General features: G+C 43.8%; 1 protein-coding gene across 9 annotated transcripts in view; it reads left to right on the forward strand.

Moving 5' to 3' along the window:
• Nucleotides 1-21,458, forward strand: part of ETV6 (ETS variant transcription factor 6) — a 223,291-nt gene extending 201,833 nt beyond the window's left edge. For 7 of the 9 annotated variants that reach the window (XM_014845595.3, XM_070495068.1, XM_044775135.2 and 4 more), the window contains 3 exons: nt 11,130-11,272; nt 13,436-13,536; nt 17,296-21,458. In XM_014845595.3, the coding sequence (XP_014701081.1) occupies nt 11,130-11,272; nt 13,436-13,536; nt 17,296-17,401 (350 nt within the window). In that variant the 3' untranslated portion in view covers nt 17,402-21,458. Of the gene's footprint in view, nt 1-11,129; nt 11,273-13,435; nt 14,333-17,295 lie in introns of all 9 variants that reach the window. The other 2 variants (XR_011497154.1, XM_070495069.1) reach the window with 2 other exon arrangements.
• Nucleotides 21,459-21,802: the final 344 nt, after the last annotated feature.

Raw genomic sequence — 21,802 nt, forward strand, 5'->3', positions numbered from 1 at the left:
TAGGAAGTAGGGGGCACAGAGCTGATTTACCACAACTATCTTCTCAAGGAATTTAAAGTTTACTGGGAGAGACAGATGTGAAAGCCACTAACTAAGGTCCAAGGCAGAATGAAGTAAGTTGTATGTCCTATTCATTCGGTGCACAAGCATGTATTGAGTACTTACTGTGTGCTAGGATTAATTAGGTGCTGTGGAAGCAAAGCAAAGAGAAGGTACATTTTGACTGGAGGAATTGAGGAAAGCCTTGCAGGGAGGTAGTCGATGCTGAAGGTGGTTCTGTGTTCCATAGCAGGAGGGAGACATTGAGGCAAGAGAGCTCAGACCTGTTCAAGGAAAGGTAAGAAATGTCCCCTCCTCCTGGAGCTGAAGCCCAGGATGGAGCAAGGCTCGTAACAGCATGACAACATGAAGTCCTACAGGCTACCTTAACTGCCTCCACCTTGACTCGTTGTTCCTTTTTTTATTTAAATCGTTTGTTTCTAAATTTTTCCCTGGCCCCAAGTGCACCTCTGATGTTGCCTCAATTTTACTGTTATAAATAACTTACATCAGGAATGTTGAATTAAGACAATAAAAAGACAAAGAAATATGACATATATTTAAAAAACTATGAAAAATGAAATTATCTGTGTCTGGGATTTGATTCAAAATGGTCCCACAGAGTTGGGGGTGAGGAATGGGTGGGATGTACATAAAATAAGATTAGCCATGGGCTAATGGCTGTATGGCTAAATGGTGGATGCACGGGGGTTCACATTATTGTTCTATCTTTACATATGTGTAAGTATTTTTTTTAAAAAGCAAAAGAAAAGAAACAACAGGAGATAAAGAGCTTAGGCAAAACCTATCAATTTCCCCAGATAATTGGAGAAAGGGGATGGGGTCAGTATTTTACTGTGAATAATATAAATGACCTGTCTTGTGCTTTCCAGACAAGACCCTTCTTGTCTTGTTTCTTACATAGTTTGTACAGTAGTACTGGACATTTTGCAGATGCTTTCTCCTTGTTTATAGTTCTCAGGACAGCTCTTTGAGGTTAACTGCTATATTCATTTTATCTGGAAAGGTCATTTGGACAGGGGAAACCACAGAGGAAACTGAGCCCCAGAGAAGCAGAGGTCAAATAGGGGTTGGGTAATGGGGTCTGCAGGACAGTGCTTGCTGCCCGGTTGGCTGCTGTCTGTAGTGCTGGCCTCGTGGGGCCTGCCTTCCTCATCAAGGTCTGTCTTGTCCGCCTCGTCTGTGTTGCTCTCTTCACCACAGATGTCTTAGGAATCCTAGATAAGCCCACAGAGCCAGAAAGTTGAATTGTTTAGACTTTATGGAGTCATTTTTCCCTTGTTTAGTAGGTTTGTAAATTTTATAATATTGGTCTCTTAAAAGTTGCACTGTTTTTTTAAACTTTATTCCTGAACATCAGAATTGTTGGATGATGGATGTAGTCTCATCAGTAAGATGCTCCATGGAATATTGTAGCAACCAAGTAAGGACCCTTGGTGCCTATGGATGCCCTCTCTCTCAAGAACACACAGAACAGGGGAATCTCTGCTTTTCTTTATGACTCTAGGAAGTCAGAATATTCAAGTAAAATGACCCTAGTGCCCACATCCTTTGGGGAGATTCATTAACTCCTTCAGTATGATAAAATCCCTTAAAATTATTCATTATTAATGCTCTAATGGTATATTCAAAAGTTTAAAAATCTCCAGATGTGTGTATTGACTAATTTAACTAAATCCAGGATTAACTAATTTAACTGAAAGGCACTGTTTTTCTCAGGGGTGAAATGGGACGGTTGGAAAGTCTGCCATCTAACACTTAGTTTTGATTCTGAAGAGAACTCCTCACAATTCCAGCCTCCTTTGTTTCATTTGGGACATCCCTGTCTCTCCACCCCAACCCTTCTGGTGTATTTTTGGACTACTCCAAACCTTGTAAAACTGATTCTATTTATTGAGCTCGAATTCTTCATATGATTCCCATATACAATGTAAAGTTCTGTCATTACTGAACGGCCATTAAAACCCTTCAAATCTCTACAAAGCAGCTGTTAGATGAGAAAACTTAGTTCCTCAATCTTTTTAAATTAGCACAGCACAGAAAGAAATGAAGACGCTGCTGAATGTCGCAGTGATGATACCGTAGCTTGAGGGTGTGGATAGAAACGCTGCTTATGAATGTGGATCAAAAAGTAAAGCCAAATTCTCATCCATTCAGATATAGTTTGCTCAGTTATGCTGAGATTAATGCATTTGGATACCTTGTGTGTTTAAGGCCCTATACTACCTTCATGGGAGTGAGTGTTCGAGGAGATATAAGACACAATCTCTGTCATGAAAGAGCTGAACAGTGAGCTATAATTGCAGCACATGCTGTGTTCGAAGGACTCCTGTTAAGTGCTATAGGAGGTCACAGTGGGGGTGTCGGAAAAGGCTTCGTGGAGGGGCTGGCTTTTAGCTGGGCTGAGATGAATGTTGAGAACACGGACAAGTGGAGTTACAAAAAAAGAGGTCATTCCAGATGGCAAAAACTCCAAAGCAAGATAAGCCCCAGTGTATTTTTTCTATTTCAGGTAGAAATGGAAAGCCAAGAATCCAGCCATTAAAAATCCATCATATTTCATCAATTATTTTTTTTTTCATTTTTTAATATCTCTGGAATTGGGATTCGTCATACAATTCAGAGGTTACCTGCCAAGTTATGACAGTTTGCTTAGGTATTTACCTTGTGGAAAAACTAAAATAATAAAGGAAATTCAAGAGGTGGTTGCCAGGTTAAATACAGACCACAAATTAGATGTATTTAAGTATAACATATAGCTTATTTTTAAAGGTGTTGTATATTTATTAAAGGTTAAGAAGGACTGTTATTGAGTTTAATAAGTTGGCTGGTGTTTGTGGGAGAGAGTGTAACACAGGGCAGAGTGAGACAAGATCCCTGGGTTCTAATTTTTTATCGAATAGCCACTGGTGTATGTAACGGTGAGCCGGTTGCTCCTTTCTCTGCTTGTTTTCTATTTATTAACCTTGGGAAGGGATTGCTTGGCGGGGGTGCAGAGGGGAAGCAGCATCTGTCAACCTAACATTTTTCTCGGCCCACAAAATTGTCGCCAGCCTGTGTGTCACCAATGTGTTTCACAGCCAACACGTATATTGGCATTGAGCACCATGTGGTGATCAGGTACACTGGTGATGTCATGAGTCATATTTTCAGTATATGTTGAAATTCATTCTTAAAACTTGATGATTTGAAAACTATAGAAGGGTCTTTTACAGATGAAGCAACTGAGATTCAGACACATCAAAAGTCCAGCCTTGAGCTTCCGTCCAGTGTTCTTTCCAACCCACTTGTTTCCTTCTGTCCTGGGACTCTAGAGCAGGGATTGGAAACCCCGGCCCACGGGCCAAATCAGCCACCGCCTGTTTTTGTAAATCAGGTTTTATTAGCACACAGCCACACCCACGCAGTATTGTCTGGGGCTGCTTTTGCGCTGAGATGGCAGGGTTGAGTCGTGGCAACAGAGAATGTGCAGCCAGCAAAGCCTAAAATATCTGCTAATTGGCCTTTTACAGAAATCATTGGCTGTCCCCGGTCTCCAGCATTGTTTACGTGCATGTTGGGTATGCTTGGAATACAGGCATAAGGTAGGGTGCGGAATAGAAAACACTGCCCCTGCTCTCGAGGAATTCCTCACACTGTGGAGGCTGAGGCATGCCCAAGACATGTGGAAGGAACAATAACAAGTGGGAGAAAGGAGACGAGTTGTAGACTGCAGGCTGTAGACTGCAGACCAGTCGGAGTAGTTACAATAACATCAACATAAATGAAATACAGCTAAGTAAGAGAAATTGTTTCTTTGCATACTTGAACTATGTGGTCAAATCATTCATTGATTCAGAAATTATCATGTATCTCTACATGGCAGGCATTTTTCTAGGTGATAGGGTATAGCATCTCTAAATGCCAAATTTTGCATCTTAGTTGGCATAAGGCAATATCCCTCTTACTGTGAGCCATCAAGCAAACTAAGCTCCTGCTTTGATTTTAACTATAGACAGCTAAGTCTTAAAGGAAAAATTTTAAGTCATTTTGGCTTTCTCTTAAAGTTCTTCAATTCCATTAAAACCTGAGTTACCAGACTTCCTGTCGGCTTGTCCCTTCCTTGGCTTTAATCCAAAAATCTGCTAAGGAAGCACGACTCATTGGCAAACTGGTTTATAATCCATTCATAGCTCTTTATTTGCTACACAAAAGTAGGGACTTTAGAGGCCCGTACAGATTTGGTTGTTTGAAGTCTAAGACTCATCCACGTAGAGAATATTTTTTTTCTTGTGCTCATCTCACAACTTTTGCTTAAGTCTCTCGATTTTCTTTGCAAGCGTGAGCTTCCTCATTCTTTGTGAGGATATCATTAGTTGGTTGACCCTACGGCAGATAAAACATAGAATCCTCTCCCCGCTCATGTTCTCTTCAGTGCCAGACATCTTATAACACACCTCATGGCAGTCTTTCAGATCCTTAAAGAGACTTTAAAAAACATTTATTCTCTCTCAAAGTTACATTTTTAACAGAAACAAAAAGATTCTTATCAAAGAGACATCGCATCTCCTGTCTTGCTTATTTGCCACCTGACTGGAAGAATGTCCTGTCTTGATTTGGTTTTATTGACTGGATGAGTTTTATATGCACAGAAATTCAATCCTAGAAGCCCTTAATCTTAAATCAGATGAGGAAAAATGAGCCTGAGATTCCAGGGTCAGCAGTTGGAGGCTCATCCTCAGGGGCTGCAAGGACCGGGGGGAGTCACTGTACTCTTCCCTCTCGCTTCCATCTCTGCTTCCTCCCCAACAGTATTTAGTGCTGGTGAAATTGTTTCAAATGAGGCTCATGGACTTTTATTTTCTTTTATAAATGAGCCTCGGGAGCAGGCTTAAAGGGGAAAAGACGTCATAGAAGAGAAATCTAAAGGGATTAGTATGAGTGATGAGGGCCATCTCATCCCTGGTCTTTGCGGTAAGGAGTGGGGGTGTGCACGCACGTCTGCGCCCTTGCACGCACGCGGATGTGTGTAAATATCTGTGTTTGGAGGAAAGAAAGGACAGGGTCCTGGGATGTCTCCATAAGCCAGAGGGTCTCAGAGTTTTAGTACCAGCTGGAAGAGCTGGTATTCTGCATTATCTCAGGCAGATGACCCTCTGCAGAGCCCTCTAGGGCTGTGGACAAGGGTCCTGATCCACAGTTCGCCTGGGACGTTCGTGGGGAAGCAATGTGGGCTGGTGGGAAAGTGTGGACTCTTGGAGTCAGCAGGACTGGAATCCAATCCTTGTCTCCCAAGCAGAGGTGCTTATTGTCCCTGAGGCCTGCTTTCCTTATTCATCACAATGAGAAGACTAATACCCATTTCTGCACACTTTTGAGTAATAATGAGACAATATGTGAATATATAGCACAAGTAGGTTAATTAGTAAGTATTAGTGTCCCTCCTCTGCCCCATTTTTCTTTGCTCTACTCCAGGGCTACAGAGAGTGAGGGGAGAGCAGTGGGCACAGCCAGCACCCCGCCCCCCTGGAGTTGGCACGGGGCGTTGACCAGGAAGGCCTGTGCCTGGGGCATTTGTTTCAAGTGATGCTGGCCTGCAGAGTTCACCCCTTCAAGGCACCCTAGTTTCCTATTTCCTTGGAAATTAACTTCTGCACTCCCTCTCGCCTCCTCTGAGGTTTTGCCCACTGTCCATATTTGGGGGAAATGGATGAGACCCTTCGGGAGGGGAGGGTCCTTCATTCCGAAAGGAATATCCCAAGTGGCTGTGACTTTTCACACTCTCTGAGTCACTGCACTTTATTTTTCACTGTGAACTCTTGAGAAATCAAAGAGCCCTAAAAGAGAAGGAAGTTTCAGGACAACGTTTTTAAAAGATAAAATGGTAACAGCCCACTGGCTGGGTGGGAAATAATAGAAGCGGCTTGAGGAGACTGGAAATTCCAATCTGTTTCATTTCTGTGATGCAGTGTCCCTACCTCCCGGCAGTCCCTGCGTGCAGATTCCCAGGCTGCCCCCACACCTGAGCAAAGCCTGCACTGGGGGCATTACTCGGTTCCAGCTGTGGGTTTAATCTCAGCTGTAAGGCCTGCGTTGCAGATGCCAGTAATTCCCAGCCTTGCTCCACACCTTATGCAACCAGAGGTGAAAAGGTCCAAGCTTGTTTGTAGCTGTGGTCTCTGCCCCAGTGAAGCCGGGAAGCGTAGATCTTTTCCTTAGCTTCTCCCTCCCCCAGCTTGCCACTGTGCACATATGGTTTCTGTTTTCCTAAGCCACAGCAAAGCACAAGCAATTGCCCATTGTAAAAACACCTCTATGTATCAATACAGGGTCGGTTGCACTGGATTTATCAACTTTCTACTTCTAGGTGTTGGCCGATACAGAATTGGGAAGGGAAAAAAAAAACTGAGCTCCAGATGGCCACCTGCATATTGGAAACCCCGTGTTTCTATAAGCAGCGTTTCTCAAGCTTGGCACTCTTGATGTTTGGGCCAAATAATTCTTTGTGGTGAAGGGTTGTCCTGTGCATTCTAAGACGTTTAGCAGCATCCCTGGTCTCTATCCACTGGATGCCAGGAGCATCCTCCACCTCAGTTGTGACAACCAAAATTGTCTCCAAACATTGCCCAGTACCCCACAGGGGGCAAAGATTGCCACTAGTTTACAACCACTGCTATAAAGCAGAATAGCAGCCTTTTATTTTGCATGTTACTTACCTGTTCTGTTGCTGAACCTGAAATAAATTTATTAATTTTTCATAATAAATTTAAAGGAATGAAACAGGGTCCCTCAGCCTCTTCTTGGTGATTATGTCCGTGGAACTCCGGTTTGCAGACCTTCATTTAAAATTCCATTGGGGCAGTTAAAACAACATAAAATTACTTTCTTTGAAGCTTGCCTGAAATTTCAATTAACCACCATCATTAAACATTCCGTTTGTCAATAACTTGAGTTGCCCACTCAGATTTTTTAACCATCAGTCTTGTCTAGCATGGTTTTTTTTTTTTCATTTGGAATCATATTGGTTGTGTGTGAATTGCCCATCTTTTTACAGTCCCTGCTCAGTGAGCTTATACAGTGAGTCTCTGGTAAGAGACAGACGTGGGAGTGAAAATATTTCTCCCTAACCACAGGAGGGATTTTTTACAATGCCTTTTAACAGCGGATACCCAGAGTACCTCACCCAGCGGGAGAGAGAGAGCACTCTTTCTACGATTAGAATATGGCACATCACCCCAGCTAAGCCCTGTCATAAACTTTGTCTCATGGAAGAGACAATCCAAATCATGGATATTTGTTTAAAATACCCACATGCCTTTTTCTAGAAGGCCTTTTAGTTTAAGAGAAATGCGCTTACGATTAATGAACGCTTTGTGATATACATTGTTTTTCATATGCACGTTCAAGTGTTTTGTAATGGGATGAACTTTCATTTGTAGAGTTTGGTGGGTTTTATTATATAGTATTAAGCATTTTCATTAATGATCAAAGAATATTGTATCTGTGCAGACATGGATTTTGACAAAGCTGAAAAATTGTGGGTGGGCTGTGGGAACACCTCCCGAGGATCCAGGGAACTAAAAAGGATATGCCTTTTATTCAATTGAAATCTTAAAAACAAAAATAACTCCTATGGCTTGAACTTAATTGTAAAAAAAAAAAAAAAAAAAAGCCGTTGTGTGGTCAGGCAGTTATTTTTATCATCTGGCATAATTTTTAACTAAAGAAACAAAACAATCAATAATGTTAGAAAAGCCATTTATACTCTGAGCTTGAAACAATCAGTTTATGCCACAAAATTCCTGTTGCTACCTTTGTTAGTGACTGAGTAATTCAGTATGCCTTGAATGTCAACATATTTTTATTGCTCAGCTAAAGTTGGCTTTGCTGGGTTAAATGGCATTTAACGTGATCAACTGGCAGGTTGTTTGGGGTTATTTTCACACTTATGAAAGGGAAAAGTTTGCAAGATACAAATGTTCTTGAAACTTCTAGGTAAAGTCTGATCTCTAGTAAACCCTGTCCTTCATTTACCAACCAAAGAGCAGATAAAATTCTAGATCTTTTTTAGTAAATGGTTTATGTAAAGGTCGCTGTTTGCTGCCTCTGAAAGACCGGCATGGTACCCAGTGCTGGTGAAGTTCTTACCTGGAGAAATGGTCCAGTTCGCATTTCACTATTAATGAGAAATAGAATGTACCAAGACGGTAAAAGAGAAGCATCAGAAACAATGAAAGCAAAAATCCTTGTGCAGATGGGGATGGGGGTGGGAGAGAACCATCCCCTTAAGTTTTAGCTGCAGTTGGGCTAGAGGTCAGAGAACAGCCCATATGCTGTTCATCTTCATAGGAGCAAAATTTCCTTATAGCAAACTACAAAAGACAACTGGGTGGTTTTTTTATTATTAAATTTTATTAAAATGAACACTCTAGAGAGTCACATTCTCAATCCAGACGAATCCAAAGGTGTCATCAAGACTGTTGTGGTAAAAATGATTGTAACCCTGTGGGGAAATAGCAAAGGATTTAGACGCGAACCCCTTTGTTCCTCCTAATTTACTGGCATTTTATATGATATTTGGTTTTATCAGATGTTTTCCAGGTGGAAGAGCTTGTGGGAAATTAAAATGTGCCATTGGATGGTAGGACAGAACTTGACAGTTAAGCCACAGCTCAATTCTCTGTTTTCCATTTGTGGTAAAAATGTTGCAGGACCAGGAGATGGCAAGGAGGATTAAGACACTTTGCCTGCTGCACCGCTTTGCCTGGAAACTAGACTTGTTCTCTTACGAGTGCCTTAAAAATGAGCTAGATTCTTCTCAGGCTGCAGTAGTGTGACACTGACGTCTTCAGATACCCTATGATGCTAGGATTGGTCCCCTTGTTCTCTCTCCCTCCTCAGCCCACCCTCTGGCAATAAAGAACACAGGGGTAGGTAGGAGGCTAATAGAAGTGGCTGGCAGCCACTTAGAATGGGGTTCCAAGTCTAGGAGCATGGTGTCATTGTTTTAAGTAGAACACCACTTGTCCTTTTCCAAAACACTATAAATCACATATCACATTAACTTTTAGACACAGATAATCAGGGAAAAAAGGATTCAGTAAGGGACACTAAAGATTTATGATCATTTTAAGTTTAACGGTAGTTCCTTAAAAGATTAAGCCTCCTGGAAAATGGCACATTTTATGTCCCTTCCTTCTGCTGTTCAGAGAGAAAGCTGGCTTTCACCGAGGACACACTACACAGAGTTAAACCTTGCTCTGGAAAGTCCTAAAATTTTACAAATATGTACCTGTTAACCAGCTTCTCCGAGAAGAGAAATTGCATCAGGAGGCGTGGCATAGCCAGACTTTGGAGTCATTCAAAGCCTACATCCTACACGTGTCGCTCAGGAGCTGTGCCCTCTGAGTAAATCAGCGAGCCCTCTAGCCGCAGCTTCCTTGTCCATAAAGCAGGAATAGCAGCAGCACTGGCCTCCGCAGGTGTTGCGAGGGTCACCTGCAGCCATGCTTGTGGAACGTGCAGCACGGTGCCTGCAAACAGCACCCCATAAATGTCCTCAATATTCTCCTCATTCCCTTTCTTCTCTCGCGTTATCGCTAACACAATAATCCCGTGAAGTAAGCATTGTTGTTGTCCTTTCGTAAATGAGGAAACAACCTTAGGGACATATAAGAAACTTGCCCAGGGTGACCTGACTCAATTCCCTTGTAAATATAGTCCAGAGCAGGGTGTGTTTTGTTCCCTGGGAGTGAATGTGTTGGCTCTAGAATATCTCAAATCTGGATTGGACCCTCTCCTCCCAGGTGTGCCAGGCCTCGCCCGACATCAGGAAGTCAGCACATGGTAGAGCAGGAGCCTGGAGCTCCATCAACCCGCAGCGACCTTGGGCATTAGAGGATTAGAAAGGATGCATGGAGAATGAGGATTAGAAATAATGCCTGGAAAGTGAGGATTAGAATAATGCATGGGAAGTGCCGAGCACGTCCTTGGCTTTCAATAATTCGTCATTTATTACTAGCCGTTCTGGCTAATGCCTCTCAAAACTCCCAGAATCAACAGTGAACATCTGGAAATTGGGGCCTCTTATTCTCATCTGGAGGCCTGTCCAGCATCAGCTAGACTTACAAAATACACGTCTGTCCCCACCCACCTGTGAAGGCTCTGCTAGAGGGCAAACCCTGCACCCTTAGGCACAAACCCAGAGAGCACTAAAACCAGGGGAAAACGTGCAGTGTGGGCCTTCTCTTTGAATTTACCAACCCACAGCCAAAAGCCGAGGCCCAGCACAGCGCCTGGCCTGTACTAACTGACTTAATAAATACTGTTATCTAACCAAATCATTGAACGTCAGTTCTGCAAATGGAGAAAGTGGGTTTTTTGCACTGGGTTTCTTTCCACAGTGATTCTATTGAGAACAATTTCAAAGACCTCCAAAGTAGGCTGTAATGAGAATAGCCATATTCTTTCTGGAAACCATGGAAGCCACAGTTCCCTCAGTCAAGGTCTCCAAGCCATGTAGTTTTTCTTTTCCCACAGCGTTTCACACATCATGCTGCTTTTTCTGCCATTTTTTAGCCGACCCCTGTCTTCACAACTTTATCCATTCAGTATCACCCTCCAACCCCCAGGGAATCTTCTAGCACCCCATTTACACCACATCGCTCTCTTTGGGACAGTAGGGCTTTTTCTGCCCTTTCACCCTGCCAGCCTCTTTCAACCTGTTTTCAGAGCCAACTCGTTTGCAGTCGGAACTTGCTCTCCATCTCTCACGCGGCTTCCCTCAAGTTCAAGGCGTTGGTCATGACCATGGACGAGTCGCTTCCTCTCTCTTGTCACTGTATCCCCATCTGTGGAGGGAGGCACTCGGCCTGTGTGGTCTCTAAGGCCTCCACAGGTCAAAGGCCGCCCTTCTCCAACACCATCTCACAGGTCTCTCTGGGCCGGAGTCTCCTCACTGTCAAACAAGGAGATTAGACAGTCAATCCAAAGTAGGCGAAAGCGGTTATTCGGTTACTCTCTGATTCTTGTACTTAGTGCCTCAACAAGAAACCTTTTCAACAGTGTTTTCTTGCCCTTTTCCCCTGTAGACTGTAGGCTGCTTTGGGATTACGTCTATCAGTTGCTTTCTGACAGCCGGTACGAAAACTTCATCCGATGGGAGGACAAAGAATCCAAAATATTCCGGATAGTGGATCCCAATGGACTGGCTCGACTGTGGGGAAACCATAAGGTAAAAGGGCCCCAGGTATTTCCTCTGTCAGCTAGTGCCAAACGCAAGCCCTTGGCCCTGGGTTGGAGGATAATTGTCTGTCTTCTGCTTCCTAAGTCTTCCCGTCATTATTTAGTTTATTCCTCGCTGGGCAATTAGTTGCACAGGGAAGGAAATAACGATGTCACTTTCCATTTGCTTCTTGTGCCAGGTGCCAGTTAACTCAACATGTCCCGGTCTGATGGGGCTGCATTATGAGTAACCCTTACTCCCATCCCCTTGACCTGGCCCTGCCACCCACGTGTCATTAGGAACTGGGTAACAGGGAAGCGCTCCAGGACTCTGTGACTCACAGGGGAGCTTTGGGAAGTGTTGCCTCTGTTCTGCTCAGTTAGAAATTCCCATGTTCGCAACAGCCCATTTCTACATAGAAAATACTTACGTTCTGACTTTCAGACATCTACTTGAAAAGCAAACAGTGCAAGAAGTATGATTGCCCCACAGTTTTCCACACTGAGAAGAGAGAATGGAATTTAAGGATAAAGTCTTTCATAGTTAGGAAAACTGTCAAAGTGCATAGATGTAGAAAGTGGGTAAAACAACCAAAATGTCCATTGATGGAATGGATGGATAAAGAAACTGTGGTGTGTGTATATTTATATATATATATATGATGGAATACTATTCAGCCTTAAAAAGGAAGGAAATTCTGCAATATGCAACAACATGGATGAACCTTGAGGACACTATGCTAAGTGAAATAAGCCAGACACAGAGAGACAAATACTGCCTGATTCTACTTACATGAAGTATCTAAAATAGGCAAATTCACTGAATCAAAGAGTGGAATCGTGTTGCCAGGGGCTGAGGGCAGGGGGAAATGAGGAGTTACTAACCAGTGGGCATAGGGGCTGGCCCAGTGGCGCAGCAGTTAAGTGAGCAATTCCGCTCCACGGCCCGGGGTTTGCCGATTCAGATCCCTGGTGCAGACCTACGCACCACTTATCAAGCCATGCTGTGGCAGGCATCCTACATATAACGTAGAGGAAGATGAGCATGGATGTTAGCTCAGAGCCAGTCTTCCTCAGCAAAAAGAGGAGGATTGGCAGCAGATGTTAGCTCAGGGCTAATCTTCCTCAAAAAAAAAAAAAATGTAAAAAAAAAAATAATTAATGGGCATAATGTTTCCATGAAGCAAGATGAATAAATTCTAGAGCTCTGCTGTACAACATTGTACCCATAGTTAACACTACTGTATTATGCACTTAAAAATTAGTGATGAGGGTAGCTTTCGTGTTGTGTTCTTACCACAATAAAATAAAGTGAAATATATAAATAGAATGGTTTCCCACCGCCCCCCAAAAAATTGTTTTAATTAATAAATATATGTTCCTACTTTAAAAAAGTGAGTAACCAAAATTCAGGCCTGACCACAGACAGGTCGATGTGGGGCAGAAGCAGCAAGGCACCATGGTGGCACAAGGCCAGATCAGCGGAATGAAAGGGGACAGAGGGGACACAGCTGCACTCTGCCCTGGCTGCAGCCTTCCAGGAGGGCAGCCACACTCTGGCCCTGTTGAGGAGGACCTCATGCACGCCTTGCCCAAATATGGCCAGGCCCCACTGACAGACACTTCAGTGTGTGAGTCACTGAGAAAAATCCTTCGCAACTCCCACACTGAGCCATAGCCCCAGGGCTCGGAACCACTGTATTCTTGCTTCCACAACAGGAATTTAAACAAAAAAAATCTCTTCCTTAAAATGACAAACCAGAAACACAAGTTTGAGAAAGGTCATTGCAACAAAAAAAAGAAATTCTGTGCGGGTCAGAAGGTGAAGGATGACCCACACATAGAGGGATCTGCAGGAAATTCCGCGGGCACAGCAGAGTGCAGTCTTGGGAAAGGAAACAGGGGAGGTTGCTGCGGGATACTCGTTATGAGCTAGAGCTCCGAGACTTCTGACAAAGGGTGATTCACCTTAGGAGAAACCTTGGCGACGGCGGATAGAAAGGCTCGAAGGGTGGGAACGAGGGCCTGGAAGCCAGCACATTCACAGGTAGCTTTCCCAAACGGCAGGAGCAGCTGAGAGCCTTTATTTTAATAGCTCCCCCAGCGCCTTTTCTCAGGTTCATTTCATTGTGTCTTTGTGCTTTTTTTCTCTCTTCCTCCTTTGAACAAACAGAACAGGACAAACATGACCTATGAGAAAATGTCCAGAGCCCTGCGCCACTACTACAAACTAAACATTATCAGGAAGGAGCCAGGACAAAGGCTTTTGTTCAGGTAGCATTTCCTCTTTCTCCTTTCCTTCTTTCGGGAGGATATTGTTTTCTTTAAATAAGAGGGAGGAGGGAGACTGTTAAGATGTCTACCTGCCTGTCTGATGCTCAAAGCCATCATTGCTACAAATTGTATACCAGGTGCTGGTTTGTTAGAATTTAAGAAAAAAAGTTTTTTTCACTTTTGTCTGCCCTATAATAAAGCCAAAACTAATAAACACAATCTGACTCACCTTTAAAATAAGGCAATGATCAAATGGTATTATCTGGTATTAACATCCACCGTAGTTAAAGGGAACAACCAAAGTAACGTTGTCAATGGCAAAGCAAGGGCTTAAACTGGGACTTCTAGGTTCCCAACCCTGTAAACTAGTTTCTGAACCAGTGTTTGTCAAACTGCAGTCATGGCCCATTAGTGAGTCATGAAATAGATTTAATGAGTCAGTCACAACTTTTTAATGAAATAGAACAGAGTTGAATACGATAGGATAAAGTGGAAAAATATCAGATTGTATCACGTGAATTGAGTGACTGTTGACTCAGGAAAATTTTGTTCCGGGGGGCGGTGTGTGTGTGTGTGTATGTGATGAGTCATGATATAAAATGTTTTCTTACAATGCAACGTAATCAGAAAAGTCTGAAAGCTGCTGCACTAGACATTCCTCTTTCCAGAATTCCTCACAGCTAATGAGTTCCCACCATTTAACCTACCACATAGATTGTGATTCCAAGTACTATGCAAGAGAGGAGAAAGAATTAGAAGAGGAAGAAGAAGGGATCTAAAGGACGAATCAGGACAGGTAGAAGTAGACCTCTGACACTGGTGGTAATTGACATGGTGAGACCAAGTGAAGGTTGGGAGAAGGTGGGATCCACAAACACGACCTTAGGTTGTGGGTTTTGGCAGGTGGGACAGAAAAGAGTTTCAGATGGGGCTAGGGATGTGGATTTGGAATTATCTATATACAAGTAGAAAACGCTACAATGGATGAGCAGATGAGCTCACTGGGATAAGAACTTAGTGGAATGAGCCGAGAATCTGGGCTTTAGCATTGGGAAGTTGTGATAACTTAGGAGTAGTGAAAACAATGGAAATTTTCAACCGGAAAAGGCTGTTCAAGAAATGGAAACAGAATAGAAAGGAGTAAAAGAAGAACCCTCCTTTTTCTGACTCTGCCGATGCCTCTTCTTCCTCCTTCACCCTAAACTGAGAACTTGGCTCCTGTTCTTCCCAATCCACACCTTTTTCCTGGATGAATTAATCCCATTACACAGCTTCAGTTATCACCCCAGTGGTTAGACTCTTAAATCTCTAGATCCAGCTCTAAAATCTCCCTGAAATTCCAAATCTGAGTTTCCGAGAGCTTTATACAGGATGTGTCCACTTAAATATCATGTGAGTATCTCAGACATGAAGCATTCAACACAGACGTTTTTCACGTACTAGAAATCTCCTCCCCCCTCCAGAATTCCTGTTACTCCTGAGGTGCATCACCGTCATTTTAAGCAACCAACCTTGACACTAAAGCTGTCTTTGACTCTTCCTATATCCAATTTAGTCGTTGTGCTGGATTGTCCTTTGGCGCTTCAGCATCATTCCCACTCCATTCTATGTTACAGGGGCTAGAAGCCTGGAAACCACATTTCCCAAGATTTCTTACCAGCAGGTTCTAGGTTGGAGTCTACCAATGACAAGCACTTTCATGAGATTTGGAAGATGAAAGAAAGACAAAAGCATTATTCTTGCTTCCCTCCAATGAAAGCTAATGTCTAGACTTACTTCACATCTAGATTAATTCAACAGTCTCCTTCTACTTCTGGTCCACTCTCCTGCCTCCCGAATTCATAATACACACTGCCAGCTGCCCTACAACACTAACGTGATTTAACACGCCAGAAACATATATCCCTTTCATTTTTGCTTTTTTGATATAGATAGCCTCTATGTCCATCTCTGTGGACCATGAAGGTCCATGCCCTTTATGAGGCCTTCATCAACTGCTCAAACACACACAGATATCTTCTGTAATCTCTTGGGTTCCCTTGGTCCTAAACTACATCATGATTTGCATTTTTAGTAGTTATACATGTGAAATCCTTCTCCCCACGACTAGGTCACAAACTCCTAGAAAGCAGAGGATTATATTTTATATAATTGTTTTAGACCTGATGGAGATTTTCAATAAATGTTTCTTGACAAGCCTGGTATGGAGAATGCAAAAAGTAATCAAAAGAAAAAAAGAGTAGTTTGGAGGGCCAAATAGAGCATATCTGTGGTCTTGGCCTCGAGGGGTTATTAGTGACTTCAGATGTGGAGGGAGAAGTTTTAGCTAGGGGATAAAAGCAGAAGATGGACCTGCAGATGCTACAGATCATACTGCCTGAGAAGGTCAGCAATAATGGGCAGAACAGAAAAGTCGTAGTAGCTGAAAGTTTCCTGGGCTTCCAGTAGTGATTTTCAACATGATAAAAGGAAAGAATAGTGCTATTAGTGATGAGAGATTAGTCATTTTTGAGGAAACGAGTGTTGGAAGCCGGACTTGCCACAAAATGAAGGCTTCTTGGTATAAAACCCAGTGTGTAATCAAGTGAAGTGTTAAATTGTGGGTACTCTTCACAGGGTTTCTGGGCTTTGAGGGAAGGAAGATGTCAGTAGGGACTGGTGCCTTTAAGCAGCTCTTTGATGATGAGGCGGAGCTTAGAGAATGAGTAGGGCTCAGACATTGAAAGGAGTAAAGAGGTTCCAAATAAGAGCAAAGCTAAAGGTTTGGAGGAGGGCATGAGCCATGATTTATATAAGAAAAAAAGACGGGCCCAACTGGAGTAGAGGGTTCATGCTAGCAAATAGTGGAGAGCAAGAGTTTGCTGGGTAGAGATGACAGAGGACTCTGATGGGCAGGCCAAAGAGTCTATCCTTGACTTGCTTAGTGGTCATCCTAGGCTTTTGAACATGGAGTGATGAGAGAAAATGTATGTCCTAAGACAGTTCATCTGGTGCAGGGCAGAGTATATGGGAAGTTGAGGGTGGGCAGGAACAGAGTGGGCTGTGGAAAGGGCACTCCTACAGTAAGGGCAGGACGCTTGCACCCAGGCTGCCTTCCTGCACCATGTAAATCGTGGTCGAAACAGGCCACTGATGTTATCTCCAAGCGAAGCCATGAAAAAGAAGATAAGGCTTGCTGTGTGCACCTAGCTGCAAAGGAAGCTAGACTAAAGGGGATTAATTGCTAGCATTTTGGGTGGATTAGTGTTAACATTGAAATAGATTCTCTTTCTTTTTGCCTTTCTAATTTCCAAAAGCCCTACTAACTTGCCCTATTATCAAAATTTTCCATTCATGTTTACTTGTATCCTTCAAGCTAAATTCAAGTTTGAATACCATTCCCTGGGCTCATGTTCCGGGTTAGAAATGGATATACAGCTCTCATGGGTCTTTGTAAAATCTAACTCTAAAAATAAGAAACGCAGATAAGTGAGCTGTACTGGGGTTCCCTCGTATGGTCATGCAGGAACGCACAGCTCCAAGGGGCGCTGTCTACCTCACAGTCATCCTAGACTTTTTTACAGTTATTTCGCCATTTTTCAGGCAGGCAGAGGAACAGGCACTTTTTTCTAGTTTGTGCTAAGTTAGCATCAATGGCCGGGTTTGGTAGCTCTCCAGCTGTATGAGATGATGGGGCCTTTGTTTTTTTAGGTTAGATTTGAGGTGAAGACAACTTTAGGAAAATGCAGTCTCTTTACTCCTCTATTTCCTCTTCCAAAGGTTTATGAAAACCCCAGATGAAATCATGAGTGGCCGAACAGATCGTCTGGAGCACCTTGAGTCCCAGGAGCTGGATGAACAAATATACCAGGAAGATGAATGCTGAAGGAACCAACCCCGACCTGCGCGGGCGGCAGCCGAGGGACCTGCCCACCAGGATTGCTGGAGGCGTGATGGAGCAGGCGGGCTGAGGAGAGTGAAGGAAGAGACCCAGAAATGGGAGTGACGCTTCTCTTGCGTACACGGAGGGACCCCAGAGCACCTTAGACAAACCACCCAGCAAAGGCGGGGCTGGAGTTCTGGCCGAGGGCACAAGCCCAGGACTCGAGTTTCACATTTCCTACCCATTGGGAATCTCTCCATCTGTAATTCCTCACCCTCACCCTTCCACCTATTGTTAGTTTCATGGTGTTTTTGTTTTTGTTTTTTTAAGAACATGCAGTTTGACTTTTCAGCATTCATACAGGGGAAGACATCCGAGGTTGTTTTCCTATGGAAATATATATCTATTATATATATATATTTTTTGCAAATCTCACAAAGTGCGGGAAGCCCAGCTGGTCAGGAAAGAATACTTGCAAAAGGGTTCAGGTTCCTCTTTATCCTGCCACGTGGATCAGGTTTGTTCCTGTTGCTGTTGGGTCTTGGCTGGGGAAAAAAAAAAGAAAAAAAAAAAAGATGCTTTTACAAAGGATAAAGTGAAAAAGAGAGCTCTCTTTTTCTCTCTCTTGCTCTCGCTCCTTCCCTGCTCCCCTCCCCCCGCCCTCCCCGCCTGCTGTGGAGCTCCAGCCGCCCTTCAGCAGAGGTCAGCCTCTTGCAGAGTCTTGGGAGTTGTTGGCAAGCAGAATCAGTGGCCTGGGTGTTTTGTGGCCACCGCCACAAAATCAAACCCACATTCCAGCGTCTGGCTACCCGTCGGAGGGAGGTCAGAAACGTCACAGATGCTGCTGTCCTCCAGAAAGATGAGTGCTGATCCAGCCCCTGACGCAACTGTGAGAACCGTGGGCTTGGTGGTGCCACAGAGCGTAAGATAAGGATGGAAGGCCATCCAGGCTATTCGGAAGACCCCAGCACCTTGGGATTAGCTTGGAAGTACTGTAAAGTGGAAAATACGAAAAGACCGCACAGGCCTGATGGTCCAGAAACTGGGTGAAAAATCTGTCGTGGGGATTTATTGGTTTTTGAGGCTAGTGAGAAAGGAAGGGTTTTCTGCTCCATCCCAGAGGCCATCTTCTGGTCAGTTTCATGCCCTCACCTGATTTTTTTAGTTTCTAGCCTTTTTTAAAGTTTCCTGGTCCCCATAGGACACAGGACATTTGAGAGGAGAGGATCCTGGCACGCAGTCTCAGTTCCTACCGGGGGCGGCCCAGTCTGGGTAGACAGGAAATTCCTCAGATACGTTACTGTTTCCTTCTTTCATAGCTGTGTTTCAGAATGGACCCCTTCGTGGCTGTTTTTCACCTCAAAATATGGTCGGTAGTGTCTTGTAGAATGAGGGAAGTGCCACCCCTTAGTACTTTTGATGATAACAAATATTTTTAAAGAGCTGTTTTAGATTTTTTTTTCCTTTTCTAGCCATCTAAATGAACTCTTTCAATATGGCTTCAGAATCCAATATTAAGAGTAGAGTCTTTTTTAATCCAAAAGATGAGACCTGCCTGACAAAGAACCCCTCCTCGTTTCTCTGTTTCCTGTGCTCGGTTGGGTGAGCATCTCCTGGCTCCCCCAGGTGCCTGTGTGCACTGTCAGCAGCAGTTCCCAAGTGAAGCTGCCAGACCTCCAGGCACCTCCTCAAGCCATTTCTGAGTGGAGTCAGGCACATAAAGGTGGCGGCACACAGGCTGGAGGAATTCTCCCCCACCTTACTGACTAGGACACCAGCCTGGGGAGAGGGAGGGACAAATAGATTGACTTCTGATTCAAGGACACTGGAATTGAAGAGCTGATCAAGGCTCTTCAGTCTTGCCCTGTTCCTGCCTCTTATCAGGTCGCAGGTAGACACGTGGAGGTGGCCAGCCTCCTCCCACTGTCACATGCTCCTTCCACTCTACCTTCCGTAATGTTGGGCTTGCAGTGAGGTCAGGGACCTTCTGGGTGAGGCTAGAGGGTCGCGTTATGAAGGGTTTGGTCTCAGACTGAACGGTGATGAGATGCCGCTGTATCCCAGCGCGCCACAGATGTCTTGCGAAAGTGTTCAGCACGCAGTGATACATTTTCTACCCTCTGTGATGACTGATGTTGTATCTCACATGGAGAGATTAAGCCAAATACCTGGTGTGTTGTGAAAGCCATTGAGTTTAAGGGCTGCAGAGAAAGGATAGATGTTCACTGAAGCCCTCTGTTTGAGCATGAAATCAGAGACCAGGGTATGATGTTCCTCTTTTCTAAGTTTAGGACACCTCCTTCTGTTCACTTTACCCAAGTATAAGGACTCAGGCTTTTACCGTGCAAAGAATCTTATGGTTGAATCATGGAGGGAAATTCTCTTCTGCCCAAGAATTTCTGTATTTAAAGTAATATCCTGTGAGAATATATAAGGCTTAGGATGACACTAAGCCTCTTGAAGAGAAAATAGGATGTGCTAATTCCAATGGAGTCTTTATTTCCCATCAGATGTTATCAATAATGATTTTCTGTTGATTCCCTTAATGGAAAAAGTCCTCCTCATTTGTCCTTCGAGAGAATACCTGGGCAGTGCTGACACCAGGGATACAGTATTTAGACACAGCCTACCCCAAAGATTTCAGATTCAATTTAGCAAACCTTGATGAAGCATGTGCTAGATGCCATGAGGGCTTCACAGATGAATCGGGTATGATCCCTGCCCTTGGAGGGTTTATATTTGACTGCAGAATCTATCTAGCATGAAATTTGTCACTTCAACACTAAGTACTAGGGGTGATGAAAATGTCACCTGGAATCAAATTAAAAGCACATCCGTGATGCCAATAGTTGGCCTTTCCCTGCCGCTCTTGACTTGCAGGATCAGAAATCAGGAAAGGAAAATGCAGAAGAGCGCTCAGGAGGAGAGCTGCCTCCAGCTGAGTCCTGGACCGACGCTCTCACTTGTATCTTGAAATTCTCTAGCTTCTTCTCCCTGCACCTCAAGTTAGCCAGGTAGCCTCCTCTTCATCAGAGGAAAGCAGTGGTAATTGGCTGGACTGGCTGGATGGAAGTAACGTTATCTCTAAGATCTTTTTGTCCCAAGGCAAGTTGGTCTTGCCCAAATCAGCATCTCCAGTGTTCCAAATCCTTTTGGGGGGCCCCCACAGGAAAAGACGAATACCAGACTGATGGGTCTTCTCCTTTCAACAGTGTGTTTGGAACTCTCTGACCCATTGTCTTTTTACACTGATACCTTGTCCAAATGAGAATGGAGATTCAGCTGAAACAAATGGCTATGACGAGATTTACCTAAATGACTAAGTAACCACCATCTCCACCTTTCACTGCCCAGGACCCAACTCTGAATACATTTTTGAAATGTTAACTCCCTTTTGCAGAAGGGAAACCTAAGTATCAGAGAGGTTGCCCTACGAACAGACAGCATGCCAGGGACAGAATTAGGATTGAGATTCAACCTGGCCTTACCCCAATTTGACCCATTCCCACCCAGGAAGCTGAAGATAAAAGATTAGGGAAAATATGCAAAGAACAAGGGCAGTTTTCTTTGCCCAAGCCTTCGGTGCTAGTTAGCTCTCACCCACTCAGCCTGCACATCTTCTCAGCAAAAACTTGGAATGAAGGAGGTGACACAAGGAAGTCAATGGGAGGGGGGAGGCAATAATCCCCACCTGTCTAAAAACCACAGGAACCTAACCTGATGCTCTTTCGGCCCCATCTGCATCAACACTAAACAACTACCAACTCCCTTAATCTTTCACACATGCCAAGTGAACATTCTTGAAGATTTCTCTCTGTGACTGCAACCACCTGCAAACCAGGACGAATCTAGAATTTCTCTTTTTTTTTTTTTGGTTTAATTTCTAATCTCTTGTTGTTTATGAGGTGTGGGGTTTATAAGGGACTGAATCAAATGAATGTAACAAAAAAGAAAAAAAAAAACAAAAAAATGCCTTTTCTCAGGGCCAGTGAGTTGCAAATAATTTTTAAAGAAAAGCCTATAATTGCATCATCTCAATAAATTTTTTATAAAAAAAAAATTCCCATGTCTCTGTTTTTAATAATATGAAATGGAGTCAGACAGGCAAGGTGCTCCAATGACGTAAATCCCATGTCCACTCAATTATGATATAAAGGGCAGTCGTGGTTTTTCACTGGCAGGGAGCCTGTGTCACAGAGCAGTCGGCAGGCAGTCTTCAGACAAGTGGCACCAGGAAGGTCAGAACAAACAGTTCCAATCTGGGCAGCTGCCACAGGTGGAGAAATTTGCCAGAAGGAACCCCAATCAGAGATGCTTGGGTTCTGTGCTGTGCCGAAGATGAATCAGTTCACTGAGGACTGAGGTGGTTCCAAGAGTTAAAGGAGCTTAGGTCATCCCACAGTA

Source organism: Equus asinus, chromosome 22 (genome assembly GCF_041296235.1).
Source record: "Equus asinus isolate D_3611 breed Donkey chromosome 22, EquAss-T2T_v2, whole genome shotgun sequence".
Classification (NCBI taxonomy): Eukaryota; Metazoa; Chordata; class Mammalia; order Perissodactyla; family Equidae; genus Equus; species Equus asinus.